This window comes from Ochotona curzoniae, unplaced genomic scaffold (genome assembly GCF_017591425.1).
Source record: "Ochotona curzoniae isolate NIBS_2020 unplaced genomic scaffold, NIBS_Ocur_1.0 scaffold_4701, whole genome shotgun sequence".
In the NCBI taxonomy this organism is placed as follows: domain Eukaryota; kingdom Metazoa; phylum Chordata; class Mammalia; order Lagomorpha; family Ochotonidae; genus Ochotona; species Ochotona curzoniae.
The window spans coordinates 14,083,602-14,103,296 of NW_024467122.1; the positions used below are offsets into that span (position 1 = coordinate 14,083,602).

The following is a 19,695-nucleotide window of genomic DNA, read 5'->3' on the forward strand; positions in this document are numbered from 1 at the left end:
AATGTGAGGAAGGGGAATGTTTGGAGGCAATTCAAAAACTGTTTAATAAAAAAACAAGAAAATCAAAAAGTGCACAATAGTTCCGAATCACACAATAGCCTACCATTTAATAGATACTTGCTGCACTAGGCTAGATGAGAGATCCCTGCCAGTGAAGCAAGGCTCAAACCTCATCTGGATTACAAGCCTGTGATCAGAACAGCAGGTGGGCAACCCCAGAGAACCGCAGGTCACGACAGGCATCTCACAGTGAAAAGGGGCCAGACTGCCTGAACAGCAGTCCAGCAATGTGACATCCGCCGTCAGTTCTAAAAAGTGCATTCATTCAGAGGGGACATCTTATACCTTTATAAGAAGGGTATCTAAAATGCTATTTCATTAAAGTCATTTTTTTTTCAAAGATTTCTTTACTTGAAAGTCAGAGGGAGGGAGAGAGAGAGGGGGACAGAGGGAGAGAAAGAGAGACAGCGAGATTCCATCCACTGGTTCACTTCCCAGCAGGCCACCACAGCCAGTGCTGGGGCAGGCAGAAGCCAGGAGCCCTGAGTGTCATCCAGGTTTCCCACATGGGTGCAGGGCCCAGGCACTTGGGCCATCTGCTTCTGCTTTCCCAGGCACATGAGCCACGAGCTGGTGTGGAAGTACAGCAGGTGGGATGCAAACCAGCATTTACATGGGAGACTAGCATCCCAGGCTACAGCTCTTCCCACTCCATCCCAATCCTGGCTCCTTCACAAGTTCAATTAATTCTAATTTTGAAACTTCTGATTTCACTTGTGCAGGATCGTACAGTAGACTCTGAGAGAAGACCGAGTTGATCTGGCTGGCAGTGGGCTTTGGTCTTGCATCTCCAACAGATCATTCCATTTCTATGAGCGTCAAAGCCACCTCAAATTCACCATGCTTTATGAAACCATGCTCATCCTATTTCCCCAATTCTGTCCTTCCTCCATACTCTCCCTCGGGAAATGGAACGGCCATCCAACCATCCCAGCCAGGAAGCGGGCCATGCCTCAGACCACTTCTTTTTCTGTACTTCTCACTATCAAAGTCTCATCCATTCTCCTCAACAGCTGCTGAACTGTCTTTCCCATCTTCCCTGCTGAACAATGTCTACTGTAACAGGTGGTTCACCAGTCCCCTTGTCTCTAGTCGCACCCTTCCTAACTGATCGATCACACTGTCGCTCAGATGATCTTTAATAAATACATGGTGAATATGACAACTCACTCATTATCAGTATCATCACCGATTCAGTATCACCCAATACTCAGGACTGACAGAAATCCAAGGCTGAAGCTTTCCTGTGAGTACATCAGGGTGGCACCGCTTCTTGCTGTGTGTATGCAAGGGCCCTCCCACACCCCACACAGGGCTTCACGTGACCTGGTCTGCTCCCCGCACAATCCCAGCTGGGCAGGCCACCATCTTCAGGTGACTCACTGCCTGAGTTCTTGGATTTTCCCAGTGAGCCGCACTGTTTCCTGTCTCTGACCGATCTCACTGCATTCTGTCCCGGAAGCCCCTTCCCGCCTGTCAGGTCCACTTCAAGGAAGACACCGTGATCTGTGAAGTCTTTCCCAGGCGCCTCCCCAGCTACAACCGACGCGTCGCCCCATCCTACAGGACTTGTTCACAACCACAAGGATTTATCCCCATTTTTCCCTTCTACGGGATTAAAACCTTGGTAGAGCCTGAGGCTGGTCCAGCTGAGCTGCTACTGGACTCCTGCTTCTACAGATGTGTGAGATAATAAATGTTGGTTGCCTCGAGCTGCTAAATTTTGAAATGATTAGACAACCAGTAACTAATCTCATTATATGTAAGATAAGAAAAAAACTGGGTTCGGTGACATTAATTACTTGACCAATGACATACGAAGCTGAAATTAAAACCCATTTTCGACACTTGTCAGTCTATTCTACTACCAAATTAACTTTGTCTTATCCTGCATTAAATTAAACAAGTATCTACTCTGTACTTATTATTTAACATACCCTGTATCACAAGTCTGCCCGGCACTGTAATGGACGGGGTAGACCAGACCCCCGAGGATTTATTCTACTCCATCCAATGGGTACCTAGTTATAGTCAACTTACTCCCACGTGGTCCGTGGGCACCATCTAGTGGCGGTTCCTCTCATTGCAATCTACACAGGTAGTTGAAACATTTTATGCCATTTAAATCTTACTAAATTCACACAATGTAAAATGCTTAACACTTCCCCATGTATGAAAAATAAAAAATAATGCTAAAACTTATTTATTTTTACAGATAATTCAGTCATGGATACTTCCCAATTTTGAATTATATTAGTAGTAACCCTCAACATATACTAGTTTTTCTAAATGTAGGCAACTCCTGATTTCTGGCAAATCTTCAAACTACAGAAGTTTCTTTTTACATAAGCGCATACAACAACAGGCATGGAAAACCCAGTTGTTAGTTTGATTTGTGACCCCAAAATTAATGCTCACAGTGCCTCATTCTTGGGCAGAGCGGTGCAAAGCCTCCATCACCTGACCTGCGCTTTCTCCGCTGAGCCTAAACAAAGCCTCTCCACCTCCTTAGTTCAGCTCTTACACTGTAAGCAAGTAACATGCCATGCTTTTAACAGTTTCTATTTCGGATAATTGCACTGTTGTGTTGGAATGCAGTGTAGTGCTGCTGAGCACCACTACCACGTGCCTAACAGAGAAAACCCCTGTGCTAATCAGCTTCCTTCAGGCCCGAGTTACAGTGCTGTGCGTTCAAGATCAACGCATAACAACACAGGCTCAATAACGAGCAGGAGCAGGTGTCGGGGCTGCAGCTGAGATGCCCCAGGAATGCCTGCACCCCCAGCAGAGTGCTCCATGCTAAAGCACATCCCAGTCAGCAGACCACGGCTCAAGTAGGGGCCCCGATCGCACGTGCAAGCAGATTCTCTCCCAAACTCCAGGCTTCCATCTGGCCCAGTCCTGATTGTTGGAGGGCATTTAGGAGATTAACCAATGGCTGGGACATGTCTCTCTCTGACTTTCAAATACAGAAATTTTGAAAAAAAAATAATCATGTAAGCTGCTTAAAACATTGAAACACACACCAGGTTACAAATCCAATCAACAAAAATGTTCCTTATCACAGAACTGCCAGCCTGGCCCTGTGTCCCCCAGAAGCAGAGCTTCAGTACTCGGGGTGCCTCTGCGGTGACTGCACAGAACGTAGCTAGCTTGATAATGAGGATCCGGACATGCTGGTGACTGGTCCCCTCTATTTTCTCTTTATTTCTAAGGTGTAACAGCAGAGAGCTTAGCTAGTACGTCCCAACAGAGTCCTGGATGCACTGAACTCTGTGTCTGAAGTTTAGAGTGTGAACTCCTAGGGCATTATCTAATTGAACAAGATCTTTCATGCCGGTTTTGGGGCTAGATGCATTTTTGTAGTAGGCATTAAAATGAATCTGTCACTATTGGAAAAAAATTTTAGTCTATGTCTATATTACCAAAATTCTCATGTCCCACCCAAAGGTGCCCAGGCCAGAACTGACACAGAAACCACACTTCAAAAAGCACTACTAAACTCTACCACAGGACAAGTTATGACATATTTTTTCATTTATATCTCTTTAATTAAAAAAATCTGCAAGCCCCAACTGGAAATAGTTAAACTTCTCAATTCAGACAGGGAACATACTACAGATTATAACACAAAACATAATGTATGTTATGGAAACAGCATGGAAACAGTTCAAAGAAAAATGTGATGGGAATATTCCGAGAAAAGAAACATCGAAAAGAGGCCTTTCGGTGTATACCTGAAACTGTGCCAAACTCCTGAGGGAACAGCTTAGGATCCCAGTGCTGCTCCAGGGACTCCACACCAGGGTCAGGCTGCTGGGCACGGAGAGGGCGCCCCAGCAGGACGCCCCCTGCCGCTGCGGTCAGCCCGGGCCGCTGGCCTTCGCTGAGTTCACCCACGCTGTCCTCCAAGTCCTGCACAGAGCACAAGCTGCTGTCAAACCCTCAGACCATACACAACTGCGGCCACACCACCTGACATCTGGAAGGTTCTAGAAAGTGCTTATAATGCCACAAACACATGACGTGAAAGACAAGCTTTAGCTGTTAGCTTAACATGGCATCCATAAAAGATAAAACGTTACAAAGCTTGTCCAATTACTACCTGTTTTTCAATCCCCTATTCAATAGCAATAAAATTATAATTTATTTCCCCCTGCCTTTTTTTAAAAAAAAGATTTATTTATTTTTGTTGGAACCTCAGATTTACAGAGTGAAGGAGAGACAGAAAGATCTTCCATCTGCTGGTTCACACCCCAAGTAGTCACAATCAGAAGCCAGGAGCTTCTTCTAGGTCTCCCACGTGGGTGCAGAGTCCCAAGGCTTTTGAGCCATCCTCAACTGTTTTCCAGACCACAAGCAGGGAGCTGAAAGGCAAGTGGAGCAGCCAGGATACAAACTGGTGCCCATATGAGATCCTGGGTGTGCAAGACAAGGACTTTTAGCCACTAGGCTACAGCGCCAGGCCCAAATTAGAATTTTAAACCCTAAATCCCTGCACCTCTTACATGTAGTTCAAAAAGCTTAAGAGCAGAGAAAGAGAATACTTGTATAACTGTCATCATAAATAAATACTGTCCAACAATGTTAGTGTGCACTTCATAACTAAACAGTTGATGGAGAGAATACCATACTTCAACTAGCAATGTGGCACAGCAAGTTAAGCTGCTACCACTGTTACCAGCATTCCAAGTAAGTAAAGTTTGATTCCCAGCTGCTCTGCTTCCAATGCAGTTCCCTGTTAGCATTCCTGGGAAGGCAACAGAAGATGGCCCAAACATTTGGGCTCCTGCACCAACATTGGGGGCCAGCTGGGATTCCAGCTTCCTGCCTGTTGTCATCTGGGGAGTGAACCAGTGGACAGAAGATCGCTGCCGCTCTCTAACTCTGCCTTTCCCCGCACCGCCCCCCAAAAATTAAAAAGCAATTACATCTATAAAATATGCATCTTACATGTATGAAAACTAAAGAACACTCCAATCATGCTCAATAAAGCCTTTCTCCCAGGGAAATACCTCTGGATGACAAACTGTCTTCTGTGAAACCACTGGCTCCTGATGTTGCTTAGCAAGCAGAGAAAGAACTGCCTCTGCGTGACGCTTCCTATGGGACGTCCTGAGCACCTGTCCTTCACTAGGACAATCATCCTCCTGCAAGAAACAAAAGACAACACAGCAACATTTACCAGAAAACCATATCTGTCCAACTGTAATGAATAAAAGCTCAGTAGTCATTCCACGCCAATGTAGACTGCGTGTCCTCATCTGAAGTGCCTGAATGCAGAAGTGCGTTCAGACTCTGGAGCGCGGGGCACCTGCACAGACGGAACGAGGAGTCCCAAGCATCCTATACACAGAGCAGAAGCTACTGTCATATCACAGCTTTAGATAAACCAGACCCTTCGTCCACACAGGCACTGAAGTGCTTTTAAGTTCAGTAAAATTTACATTTTTTAAAAATGTTCATATTTTTTATCTGAAAAGCAGGGAAGAAACCAAGAGGCAAGCCTCCCACCTGCTGGTTCAGCCTTTAAGAGCCCACAACAGCCAGAGTGGAGTCAGGATAAAACCAGAAACCCAAGGAACCAACTGCCAAGCCTCAAGCCACTGCCTCACAGGGTGCACTTTGGGGAAGCCCCAAGTCGGCCTCTCTCAGCTATTTTCTTTAGAGAAATGAAGTTCGTTAACTCTGGATTAAAAACCCCATATATCCTTTAGCTGCATGCAAGCACACCTGCAGGACAGGCAAATTATTCTGAGCTTTTCCAGGTTGTTCTTCTGCATTTGACTTTATAAATGTGTATATTTACTGTTATTTGTATTGTATATTGTGTATTGTATAGTTACTGTTAACATTTTAAAACATAAAATTAGAATTCAGTTTCAAATATAGAAAAAGTAGTCATAATTTAGTACTAGTTCAATGTAGCTATTTAGATAAAAATGATATAATGACAAATAAAATCAGCCTCATGTTAGTAAAATGTTCCTATGAGAATAAAGATGTTTTACTTATTCCTTCATCCCATATTTTTCATCACGTTTATTGTACCCGCTTCATGATATATTCAGCCGATCACTTTCAATAAGTAATCACTATTAAAAAATGAACTGTTCAGCAGTGTACTGTGTCATTGCAAGTTAAGTCTCTGCCAACACTGACATCATGACAGTGGCTGCTTCGCTTCCTGCTACGTACCTAGGTAAAGCAGTAGAACCTGACCAGGTACTTGGGAGACCGGACAAAGCTCCTGGCCGCCTACTCAGCACTGACCCATCCCTGCTCAATGTGGATATATGGGGAGTGGTCCAGCAGATGGAAGACCTGTCCCCCCTCTCTTGGTAACTCTGCCTTTCAAATACATAAAGAAGTCTTTTAAAAAAAAGTGAAAGAAATCAATGGTTCTATAACAACCTTATTTTAAAGCCTCCTTATCATAGCAGGCATTGTGATGCAATGGGGCCAAGACACTGCTTAGAATGCATCCCACATCAGAAAGCCTGGGACCAAATCACACTTGGACTTGTGGTCCAACTTCCTGGTCACGTGACCCAGGGAGGTAGCACATGATGGCTCAAGTATTTGAGTCCCCACCACGCACGGGGACACAGCACTGAGTCCCCACCACGCACGGGGACACCAGCACTGAGTCCCCAGCTCCAGGTTCAGCATGGCTAGGTCCAAGCCGCTGTAAACACTCCAGGGAAACGAAAGATCTTTCCCTCTGTGTGATTGTGTGTGTGTGTGTGTGTGTGTGTGTGTGTGTGTGTGTGTGTTGTATATCTGTCTCTCTGCCTTTCAAATATAAATATATAAATAAATTAAAAAGGAACACTATTTATAAAAAACTCTTTGATGCAGCATTTTATGTACCTGTGCGAATGTTTAAAGAAACAACAATGTCTAACAAGATATGGACAGTCACAGGTGACAGTTGAACGTAATTGCCTTTCATTACTTAGGCTGTTTGAAATTACATAAAAAGTGTAAGATTTCTATTTCTTAGTAATTCTTTTTCAAAAGAAAATTCCTATTATCACTCTGAATCACATATATGCAAATATATAATATTCTTAATGCCAAGCTTTTCTTCTATACGGTAGTCCTCAGCTTTTCTTTTTAAGCCACTAAATTTCAATATTTATCAGCATTAAGAATTATAATTGTGGTTAGGGACACATTGCAAAAGCAACGTAAGAGACCTACTTCAAATAGTTACGTTCCTGTTCAAATATCAAGCCAGCATCCCCGGGGACAATCCGCATGGAACCAGGTTTCTATCTGATTATTCTACAAGTGTGTTCCCTTCGTTTCTCCCCAGCTACTGCAGCCAGAGAAACTAACAACGGTCTTCCCTTTTTCACAATTATGGTAAGATCACATAATAAAATGAAAAAGAAACCTTAAGTTCCTTCATACATATCTTACTAAAATTCATGTCTATAACTCAAATAATTGAGAAGCCCATGCAGGGCCGCAGGCGCCCACTGGAACGCAGCGTGCTCACCATTTCAAGGGCGTCTTGCAGAGTGCTGGATAAGCTATCATTCAGATTTGTCAGATACAGCCCTCCTTCTCCTAAAACTAGAAATTTAGAAAAAAAAAAGAAAAACACAAATTTAGTAAACACCCTGACCATAATAAGGCACAGAATGCCACATTAAGCTGACACTGCAATAAAATAGTGGGAAAGCAAAAAACAAGTCATGAACAAACTATTCAATCTCAACAGTATTTTCAAAAGTAGAGCTTCTAACAACACAGCAGAGTTGTTCTATCAGTTAGCTTGGCAGAAACGAAAGCGACCATAGATTGCAACTATAACTATGAAACTGAGAAATAGGGCCCAGCACGGTAGCCTAGTGGCTAAATCCTGGAATGCAGTGGGATTCCATATGGGCACCGGTTCTAATCCCGGCGGCCCACTTCCCATCAAGCTCCCTGCTTGTGGCCCGGGAAAGCAGCCGAGGATGGCCCAAAGCCTTGGGACCCTGCATCCACGTGGCAGAGTCGGAAGAGGCTCCGGACTCCTGGCTTTGGATTGGCTCAGCACCAGCTGTTGCAGTCACTTGGGGAGTGAATTAATGGACAGACGATCTTCCTCTCTGTATATCTGACTTTTCAACAAATAAATAAATCTTTAAAAAAAAAGAAATTAAGAAATGGATATTTTTATATAATATTAACAAAATTAAAATTTATAAATGAGTCTGGCATTTTTGACCCAATGGGTTCAACCATCCCCTGCAAAGCTGGCCTTCCTGATGGGCATCAATTTGGTCAGCAGAAAATGAGCCCAGTCCTGAGGCCCCTGGTCTATGTGGGAGACCAGGACAAAGCTGCCGGGCCCTGGTTCTGCCTTGCCCAGACCGAGCCACTGCGGCCACTTGGGGAGTAAACCAGCCAGTGAAACAGCTCTCTCTCTCTTACGTACTCTGTACTCCATGTCTCTGCAACTCTTGTTTTTCAAATAAAAAAATGATCCTTGAAAAGAAAGGAATGCTTTCTTTAAAAAAAAAAAAAAATTACAGGGCCCGGCGCGGTGGCGCAAGTGGTTAAGTCCTCGCCTAGCACGCCCGGGATCCCATATGGGCGCCGGTTCTAATCCCGGCAGCCCCGCTTCCCTTCCAGCTCCCTGCCTGTGGCCTGGGAAGGCAGTTGAGGACGGCCCAAAGCTTTGGGACCCTGCACCCGCGCGGGAGACCCGGAAGAGGCTCCTGGCTTCGGATCAGCATAGCATCGGCCGTTGCGCTCACTTGGGGAGTGAATCATCGGACGGAAGATCTTCCTCTCTGTCTCTCCTCTCTGTATATCCGCCTTTCCAATAAAAAAATAATAAAAATAAATCTTTAAAAAAAAAAAAAAAAAAAAAAAACATTACAGTTAAAAGCTGATTAAACATTCCAGAGAACAATTTACCAAGGAATCAGGATTTTAAGGGTACACACTCAGCAATTATATATGTAAGAATATTAAAAACCATCTAAAATTCCCCAGTTATAGAATTTTAAAAATAGACAAATCAGCTATTAAAAAAATAAGCTAAGGATGTGCTGGGGTACAACAGGTGAGCCCACGCCCTGAGATGCCCGTACCCCACGGCACAGTGCTGCTCTGAGTTCCAGCCATCCTGCTTCCTGCCCAGCTTCCTGCAAGGAAGCACATCACCCCCCATCAAGGGGACCCAGCTGGAGTCCTGGGCTCCTGGCTTCAGCCTGATCCAGACACCGCTGCTGTAGTCACTACTGCTGTTTCAATTAAATCATGTCAAGCTTTGAGAATTAAAGTGACAAACTTTTTGACTTAAGTATTCCGTAGGGAATTATCACAATCGAACCAGTGAAGCCAATTTACACAAAATCACTTACCCTGGGCAGCCAACTTTTGACCACAGTTAAACAAAACCTCTCCTTCCGAGATGGGCCGGTCCAAGGTTTCCGTGTCAGTGGCGGTTGGGCTCCACGTGCTCTCCAGCGTGGACGAGTCCGCACTGAGCAACTGGGACGAGGAAGGAGCCCCGGTGTGTGCAGGAAGTGCTGGGAGGGGCGCGGGCGCTGCAGGCTGCGCAGGCACGTCCACGCTCCGAGGTTCTTCATCTTTAGCGACAGACATGACACTAAGAAAACAAAGACAGATTTAAACACATCAGACTCCTGAAGGCCGACTCATTAAAAATATATATATTTCCTTCAAAAAATATTCCTGTGGTCTACATGGGCATGCACACCTCTCAACTATGTTAAACATCACCAAAGATAAAATGAATTTATTATTTTTTTTAAATATTCCTATCATTTACACTACTATAATTAAGGAAGTATACTTTTCTGTAAGTGCTTTTTTGCTTTAAATTGGAACTAGAGCTGCAGCCTGCAATGCCAGCATCCCATATGGGCACTAGTTGGAGTTCACCCCTGGCCATTGTGGCCACTCAGGCAGTGACCCAGGCACACAGAAAACATCTCTTTCCGCTCTTCCTTTCTCTATAACTCCACCTTTCAAATAACATTCTTTAAAAAAAATTTTTTTAGGGCCTAATGTGGTGGCCTAAGTGGCTAAAGTCCTTGCCTGGAACACACCGGGACGGGCACTGGTTCTAATCCCGGCAGCGCTATTTCCCATCCAGCTCCCTGCTTGTGGCCTGGGAAAGCAGTCAAGGACGGCCCAAAGCCTTGGGACCCTGCACCCGCGTGGGAGACCGAGAGGAGATTCCTGGCTTCGGATCGGCACAACAGCGGCCATTGCGGCCACTTGGAAGTGAACCAACCATCAGACAGAGGATCTTCCTCTCTGTCTCTCCTCCTCTCTCTGTATATATATCTCGCTTTGCAATAAAATAAATCTTTAAAAAAATTTTTACTAGAAATGAAAATATAAATAACTGAATTTTTGAAGAACTTAGTATTTTTGAAATTACTTTTTTCTCAAATACAATTTCTGGTTTATAAAAGCTTTATTGTTAGTATGATAAATGATACTTAGAACATCTAGTTACCAAAAGGGAACACGTTTGGCCAGCCGCAGCTTGAGGTTGCACGCCATATACTCAACCAACCACCCGCAAAAACATTCAAACAATGTCCACCCATACTTAGCATACATATAATTTCCATGTTGTCATTTCCTAAGCAATACAATTATTTATGGAGGCTTTACATTGTAACAGCCATTATAAATAAAGCAGGGGTGGTTTCAAGCGTATGAGTAGACAGGAGTGGATTCTATGCAAAGACAGTGCAGCCTTCCTCAGGCCCCTGAGCCTCTGCAGTCACTGCCCATGGTATGGTGGGGAAGGGGGGAAGGTTCTAGAAGCAATCCCCCACGGATAACACAGCAACATCCCACGTTCTCATTTACATAGCTCTCGGGTGAAGATGTTCTTCTTGGGGAAAGTTAGGATTCTCTTCTTCCAGCGGCAGGTCTCCATCACCCCACGGCTTGGGAAGCCCTGGGCTTGGCACCTTCACCTTATCAATGGAAATCTCTGACAAACTTGGAGTAACAGCTGCTGCTGGAGGAGGTGTGGCAGCAGGGGTGACTGTTGGCGTGTTAACAAGGGGGACAGCAGGCATATCCTTCCCTATGGATTTTTCTAAAAGAGAAAAAAAAATGAAAGTAGACAACTCCATAGGAAAATAAGACATTTTGTTTCTGACATTCTTTAGTATCTAGAACACAAAAAATAGCAATAATAATGATAATGGTGACCAATAATGATCAAATTTGTAGATTAACTTAGCGAAGCACAAAAACATCCCGAAAAGGCATTACTTTTAACACCATCACAGACTTAGAGTAGCCTAAGTATCTTCCCAACAATATACTTTAAGCAGTGGGAACCAATTCCTTAGTTTTCTTGCAACAAAAAATGATTTACTAAAAATAATTCACTACGACCTAGTAACAAGTATACATTTATAAAGCACTTTATTAAAAAAAAAATCATGAAATTTTACTTAGTAGTTGCTAAATCTACCTTAGAGAAAACAGTTCCTACCTTTTTCAGCAAATATCTCTTTCACCGGGAGAGCCACGTCATGATCCGAGTCACCGGGAGAAGAAGCCGGGGTTTTGAGCAGCACACACTCTCTCGGAGGTGACAGGGAGCGAGGGGGCGTGGGCTGCGGAGTGGCCACTGGGGTACAGACTCTTGCCTGTTATAAATTAATGAAGCAAGATCATTCTTAAATCATTCAAATGAAAATCATCTGAAATAATATGAGCTTTTCATAGACCACAGACTCAAAACAGGTGAGAAAAAACAAAGCCAACGCGCTGGGACTCTAGACAGATGGCTGTCGCCTGGGACTGAGCGGAGGAAGCTTCCGGCAACTGAGGTGAACTCAGAGAAGCCTAAGGCATCCTTTGTAACCCAACTACCAACTGATGCTCCTGCAGCAACAAAACCAGCCTTCCAGCATCAAAGAACAGAACACATCAAAAGTAACGAAATAACAAGAAAAGGGGGGGAGACCAGAGAGATAAAGATAGCAGAGAAATGAAAACTGGCAAGGAAGGAAAAAATAAACATTTGCATATTAATTTCTTGAAACAATAATTTAAATGGTTCCAAATCCAAAACGCACAAAACGATGACAGAAAACCTCACCTCCTCTCCTACTTAAATCTTTCCTATTTTGGCTCCCGTTCTCAGAGTTATCAATAATCTTAACTAACTCAGTTCAGACGTATGAAGATCTACCTATGGAATCAATTCCCAGAAGTGAGATGGGTTGCTTAAAGGGCTAATGGTATTTTTAATTTGGATTTTGCTAATCCCTTTAGAGGATCAGACTATCTTATATGACCACCAGAAGATATGCAGAGGCCCATTTCCCTAAGGTTTGGAAAACAGGGTTAACAAACTTTTTGAATATTTCCTCTATTCTGAATTTTTCCTAAATAATTATTGAGGCTGATCATGTTTTTCTATGTACAGACAACTGGTATTTCTTTTACATCTATAAACTGGCTGATCACAGCCAATGGCCATTTTTTTTTAACAAATTTGCTTTTTCTTCTCTCATTCAGAAAAGTCTTCATATATCAGATTAGCCTTCATTCTGTTTAATGAGTAGCAAATTAATATATAACTTAAAACCACTCCCTATCTCTGCAGCATGAATTCCACAGCATTACTTAATAATCAGCATACTTTAGCCTTCATTTTAAAATGAAGGAAGTTCACTGCACCTTTCCTTATTGACTGCATAAGCTGACCACCAGAAAACACTGTTTTAGACACACTACCAAAACACAATTCAAAACCATGCACCAGGGCCAGTGCGATGGGGTGAAGCCACTGCTTGTAACAGCACTCCAAATTAGAGTGCCAGCAGAGTCCTGACTACCCCAGTTCCAATGCAGTTTCCTGTTAATGTGCCTGGGAAGACAGCAGATGATGGTCCCAGACTTGAGCCCCAGCCATTCCTGTGGGAGACCAGGCTGGAGGTCAGCTTCCTGGTTTTGCTCTGGCTCACACCAGGCTGTAGCCATCATGTGAGACGTGAACGAGTACACGGAAGACTCCTCTCTCCTCCCTTCTCCAGCGCTCCCTTTCCGCATGTGTGTGTGTGGGTCTCTTTTCGTTTTGCCTATCAAATTAAAAAATCATTAAAACATACACATATGATCAATTCTTGGTACTATAATGACATTCCCTATCTCTGCAGACATCATATACATATAAAATTGCATATACCTAAATGGTTACTTTGTGGTATATGTGCAGTAGCAGCAATGACTGTGGACTTGTAAACATCTGATAATGTCGAGTAAATTTTGGATTTATATAACCTCACACTGCCACAGTAGGCTAGAAAAATTTGACAACAGGGAGGCTAAATAAACTAATAGAAGTATCTGAAATATATTTTTAAAGATTAAAAATATCAGTTTATAAACTTAAACAAAAAATAACACGATCCTTTGTCATATTTTGAAATAAAAATAAAAAGCTGCAAAGGACATTTCTGTACCAATTAGGAACACTGACTATGAACTTGTATCCTACATTATTAACATACTGACGTTCACTTCGGTGAGTGTGATCATGGTAGTTGGAGAAATCTTGCTCTTAGGAGAGAATGCTGATGCTTTTAAAACAAGGTGTCATGATGTCTGCAGTTTTCAAAGAGTTTATAACATAGCAGACAGATATAAAGGTAGATTGAAAAAGTGTCTAAAACCTATCAATCATTAAGCATAGCTACAAGGTATATAAAGATGTTCATACTTTCAACTTTTCTACAGACTTGAAAAAATTTTAAATAAAATGTTTGGGGAACTGTTATAATTCATACCAACACGGAATAAACTCTACTATAAACCATGATCTCACATTATGCAATTAAAAATTTTTCCATTCTGTTGCTTTTAATAAATGTACCAAAACTCCCAGAATTCAAAGACAGGAAGGAGGACCGTTCCTACCGGCAAGTGGCCTTCGCTGGGTGAAGCATCACGGGAAACACCTGCAGCGGCGGGATGTGCGCCCTTCGCTTCCCTGTCACCCAGCATGACAGCGATGGTCTCGGCCAAGGCTTCATGCACTAAATGGCTAACCGTGTCTGAGCTCACAGGAACCCCGGCATCGACAAACAGCTGGAGGACACCGCTGCCTGTTCTTTCCACTAAAAATAAGGAATTGATTGCAAGTCAAACCTTTAATTCTTAAAATTTTTAAAATGTCAATATGTTACATACAGGGATAACAAGAGAATAAAAATATATCAACTTACAAAAAAATCAAAAACTAGGATAATGACACAAATAATGACATCCTTAGAGCCAGCATTGTGGCACAACAAGTTAAGCCTCTGCCTGCTATCTGAGCATCCCATATGGGTTCTGGTTCAAGCCACAGCTGCATCACTTCCAATCCAACTCTCGGCTAATGGGCCTGGAAAAGCAGGGAAGATGACCGAAAATCTTGGCCTTGCAATCACATGGGAGACCAGGAAGGGACTCCTGGCTTCAGACCAGCCCAGCTCTGGCTGTTTTCGACATTCAAAAAGTGAACCACAGAATGGAAGATCTCGATTTCTGTCTTTCCTTCTCTCTGTGTAACTCGGAGTTTCAAATAAAAAATAAATTTATTTTTAAAATGGAGAACCACTTAAAGCAAAAAAAAAAAAAATACACAATAGACTTAACATGCAAAATAAAGAATGTTATAATTCAATGAGGACACAAACCTCAACTTGAAAATAAGTAAAAGATCGGGAAAGATACTTTACCAAAATAATATATAAATAGGAAACAAGGGAATATAAATAAAAACAGTCATGAGAGATCACCACATATATACAAATGGCTACATAAAGATATTGTAACACTAAGAACGGGTAGGGATGTGGGGATGTGGAGCAAACAGGCTTGAATTCACCATTGACTGGAATGACAACTAGCACACCTACTTTTGGAAAAATTTTTAGTTTAATCTCTTACAAAGTTAAAAACTTAATTCCCATATGTCCACCATAAATTAAAAGGTGTGTCTAACCAAAGGTGTGTTTGCAAATGCTCACAGATTTATTCATGCACTAATAAATACTCAATGCATTGGTAAGCAGTTTAACAAGTTCTAGTATTTCCATATACTCTAATATTACATCCAACAGCACTAAAGTTTTACGATAAACCACAGGAAGCCAGCCAGCAAAAGACACATACTATATGATTACACATACATGAAATCCTGGAAAAAACGCAGTGACAGAAAGCAGCTTGGAAGCAGGTCAGTGTTTGTTAGGGGCCGACGGGCATGATGGGGTCAGCAATTGTCTAAGAAATGGAACTTGTGGGGATGATACAACTGCTTTTCTTTTTCTTAAAGATTTATGTATGTGATATTCACTTGAAAGACAGAGAAAAGGACAGGTAGAGATGGAGATACAAAAGAGGGAGAAATGGAGAACTCTGGCATCCACTGGGTCACTCTCCAAACGGCTGGCAACAGGCAGGACTGGACCATCCGGGTCTCCGTCGGGTCTCCCGTACCGTGTAGTGTGGGCCATCTTCCTTCTGCTTTCCCAGCGATCACCAAGGAGCAGAAGTGGAACAGCCAGGAAGGGAGCCGGTGTCCCTGCTGGAGGCCAGCGCTCACAACGCCTGTCCCACACAATGCTCTACAGCACAACTCTGTGGCTACTGGACAGCCATGTACAGTCATCAAACTTTGCCTAACTGTGCATTTACAACTGGGGACTTTTATGGAAAGTTCGTTACACCTTTAAAAAGCTGATCAACGTGGAAGCTAAGGAACAAAACAAAGAAGGAAAGAGGGAGGATAAGGAGAGGAAGGGAGAATTAGCCAGGCACGGTTCTATAAAGAAAGCTCAATTTGACCATTTAATGAGCACTTAAATTCTTTTTGAAATCTATTTGATGGGCCCAGTGCCGTAACTAGTGGCTAAATCCTTGCCGTGCACAAACCAGGATCCCATATGGGTATAGTTTCATGTCCCGGCTGCTCCACTTCCCAGCCAGCTCCCTGCTTGTGGCCTGGGAAGGCAGTCAAGACTGGCCCAAAGCCTTGGGACTCTGCACTCACGTGGGAAACCTGGAAGAAGCTCCTGATTCTTGGCTTTGGATCAGCTCAGCTCCGGCAACTGTGGCCACTTTCAAAGTGAATCAGCAGACAGAAGATCTTTCTGTCTCTCCTTCTATCTGTAAATCTAACTTTCTAATAAAAATAAATAAATCTTTAAAAACAAAAAAAAAAGAGGCCAGCGTGATAGCTTAATCGCTAAAGTCTTTGCCTTGCTTGCGCCAGGATTCCATTTGGTTGCCAGTTTGTATCCTGGCTGCTCCACTTACCTTCCACCTACTTCCCCATCTGTGGCCTGTGAAGGCAGTGGAAGACTGCCCAAAGCTTTGGGATCCATACACCCCCATGGGATACCCAGAAGAAGCTCCTGGCTGCTGGCTTCGAATTGACTTTGTTCTTTCCTTTTGTCTATAAATCTGACTTTCCAATAAAAAGAAGTAAATCTTTAAAAAAAAAAAAAAGAAGAAATCCGTTTGAGAGCTGCAGGGTGGGAGAGAGCCAGAGGCGGGCAGAGAGACAGAGCTCTTGGCCATTTAGTTTGCTCCCCAGACGCCTGCAACAGGCAGGATGCCAACTTGGGAAGCCAGCAGCAGGAGTGCCAAGTGGTGGCCGGAATTTAGGTACTGAGTCCTCAGCACTGCTCCAGAGTCTGCATCAGCAGGCAGTCGGAGTGAGAAGCCAGGGCTAGGGACCTCACCCAGGGTGAAGACTTAAATCTCTACCAGGTGCCAATGAAGGCCTAGGCACTACGGAGAAACAGCCCCAGTCCTGAGCAGTGACAGTCCTGAGCCAGGCCAGCAATCTGGAAAATGGCAGCAAAGGCAGGATGGGAGCAGCAGAGACGGTGGGGCTGGCAGGGTGGGAGAGAGGCTAAATCAACTGGAAAGCACAACGCGCGTCCGGGCACGAGGGAGAAGGAACATTACTATTACTGAGAAGCGAGTCTGGAAGGAAGAGCTAGTAGTCTGTCAGCCAAGGAATGACTTGCTTCTGTGATTCTTAAATCATATCGAACCAAGAGTTTGGCTTTTCAGTTGCAAAGAAACAAAGACAACTCGCCCCCACTTACCAGCACCTGAGGACAGAGGCTCACTGGCCTCGCTGACCGAGCCACTGACATCAAGACCGGCCTGCTGGCGGACTCGACAGAGCCCAGAGATCATTCGTGACATTATTTCTTGCTCCACCCTGGAGGAGGAAGGAATCAAATAAGGATTACTGCATTTGATAGAAATATATAAAAGGTTGGCATATTCCCTGCATCAAAGGACACCGTTGCTGATGGGCACAAACATTTACACGTGAAAACAGTTGGTGTGCAAGTGAAATCTGGGAGGAAAAGGCCCCAACGTGTCTCCTGACAAAACAAGCCACGGGGGACAGTCTCACTGCGGGAAGTCAAAATCAGGCAGTGTCTGCAACGTCAGGAAGAGCTTCAACTCCAGTGAGAGCCTCTGCAATGTCAGTCCATTGACACGTATGAGCACACGTATGAATCCATGTTAGGTACGAGCCGGAAAAGCCCCGCTGACCCTCGCCAAGGACACACACACACACACACACACACACACACACACACACACACACACACGCTGTGAGGGAAGTCAGCTTTCCTCTTCAGCACCAGATCCCAACATCATTCTCAGAAGAGCGGAAAAAACAGAAGAGCACTTTTTTCTGGTAATTTCTTTAGAGGATTAACTAACTGACTTCTTAAAAACTGTTATATGTAAAGACTGCATGGTCACTGTAGAAAATTCAAAATATATAAAAGGTTTGTTTTTGTTCTTGAGGCTCACAACCCTAAGTTCAGAGATAACCTGAGGGCACAATCTGATATGCGTTTCTTAAACTTGTGTTCCATCAACATTTGTTTCACTAAGGTTTTGTCACTGAAGCTATATTGTTAGCAACTTGCTTCATTTATACACTAGCATATTTTAATCTGTTTGATATCACTAAATGGTTTTCTAAACCTAATTTTAAACCACACTCAGCTCTTTGGCTTACTCCCTAAGTTCATTAAGATTTTTCACAAGTGAAAGTAGAGAAGAATTTATCTTACAGTCACATGCAAATTGTAATAATTACATAATAGGGTTTAATGTTGCAGCTATATAACAAACTTTGAGAACAGTGTCTTTTGAAGTGCTAGGTACTGTATACAAGCACTTTAGAAAAGTTTATGGATTTGGGCCCAGCGAAGTAGCCTAGTGACTAAATCCTCGCCTTGCACACACAGGAATCCCATATGGGTGTTCATACCCCAGATGCTCCATTTCTCATCCAGCTCCCTGCCTGTGGCCTAGGAAAGCAGTCGAGGACGGCCCAAAGCCTTGGGACGCTGTACCCACATGGGAGACGTGAAAAGCTCCTGGCTCCTGATCGGCTCAGCTCAGCTCAGCTCAGTTCTAGCAGTTGCGGCTACTTGGGCAGTGAACCAGGAAATTCGACTACTGGAATTGCTGAAAACGCAGCAAAACCAGAGCTCAGAGAAAACTTTCTAGCATTAGAAAATAAGGAAGATCTAAAGTCAGTTTTGTCTAAATTATATCTTTTTATATTCAGGGACTGGAAGAAAAATAACTAGAGTCCAGAGCAAATAAAGAAGGAACAAGAAAAACATTTGTGAAGAAATTATGGAAATTTAAAAACAGGTAAACAGTAGACAAGTATCAGCAAAACTCAAATCAGGGTCTTTGAAATGATTAATAAAATACATAAGCTTCTAGCCAGGCTCACAAGGACAAAAACAGAAGACACAAATTACTTAGGTTAGAAATGAAAATTAGGTCATTCCTACTGATCCAATGCACATTAAACTTAAAAGTTTCCAGGGGCAGGTGCAGTAGCCTAATGGCTAAGGTCCTAACCTTGCAGGTGCTGGATCTATATGGCCACTGGTTCTGGTCCCGGAGGCCCTGCTTCCCATCCAGCTTCCTGCTTGTGGCCTGAGAAAGCAGTTGAGGACAGCCCAAAGCCTTGGTACCCTACAACCGCATGGGAGACCCAGAAGAGACTCCAGGTTCCTGGCTTTGGATCAGCTCAGCTCTGGCCATTGCGGCCACATGAGGCGTGAATCAGTGGGTAGAAGATCTTTCTCTCTGTAAATCTAACTTTCCAATAAAAATAAAATAAATCTTAGAAAAAAAAGTTTCCAGGGCCAGCATTGTGGTACAGCAAGTTAACCTCATTGGAGTGCCAGCTGGAGTCTGGCTGGAGCTCCTGACTCCTGGCTCGGTTCTGCTGTGGACACTCGGTAAGGGAACCAGCAGAGAAGCTTCTCTCTGTCCATCTGTCTCTCTCCTCTATCTCTGTTATTTGACTTCTCAAATAAATACTCAAATCTGAGACTTTGTAAAATAGTAAAAAGTATTTAAAATTTAAAAAGATTTGTTTTGATTGGAAAGGCAGATCAAATTTACGTGGAGAAGGAGATACAGAAACATCCGGTGGTTCACTCCCCAAGCTGAGCCGATTCAAAGCCAGGAGCCAGGAGCTCCTTCTGGGTCTCCCACACGGGTACACGGCCCCCAGGCTTTGTTTTCCCAGGCCACAAGGAGGGAGCTGGATTGAAAGCAGAG

The 19,695-nt window shown here is 43.5% G+C and overlaps 1 protein-coding gene across 1 annotated transcript in view; it reads right to left on the bottom strand.

Moving 5' to 3' along the window:
- Nucleotides 1-19,695, bottom strand: part of KIAA0586 (KIAA0586 ortholog) — a 104,327-nt gene that overhangs the window by 39,656 nt on the left and 44,976 nt on the right. Inside the window, exons 20-27 of the mRNA XM_040968630.1 lie at nucleotides 17,181-17,299; nucleotides 13,993-14,192; nucleotides 11,558-11,714; nucleotides 10,918-11,152; nucleotides 9,429-9,676; nucleotides 7,568-7,644; nucleotides 5,076-5,210; nucleotides 3,798-3,975 (exon numbers count right to left, since the gene is read on the bottom strand). Of these exons, the coding sequence (XP_040824564.1) occupies nucleotides 3,798-3,975; nucleotides 5,076-5,210; nucleotides 7,568-7,644; nucleotides 9,429-9,676; nucleotides 10,918-11,152; nucleotides 11,558-11,714; nucleotides 13,993-14,192; nucleotides 17,181-17,299 (1,349 nt within the window). The remainder of the gene's footprint in view (nucleotides 1-3,797; nucleotides 3,976-5,075; nucleotides 5,211-7,567; nucleotides 7,645-9,428; nucleotides 9,677-10,917; nucleotides 11,153-11,557; nucleotides 11,715-13,992; nucleotides 14,193-17,180; nucleotides 17,300-19,695) is intronic.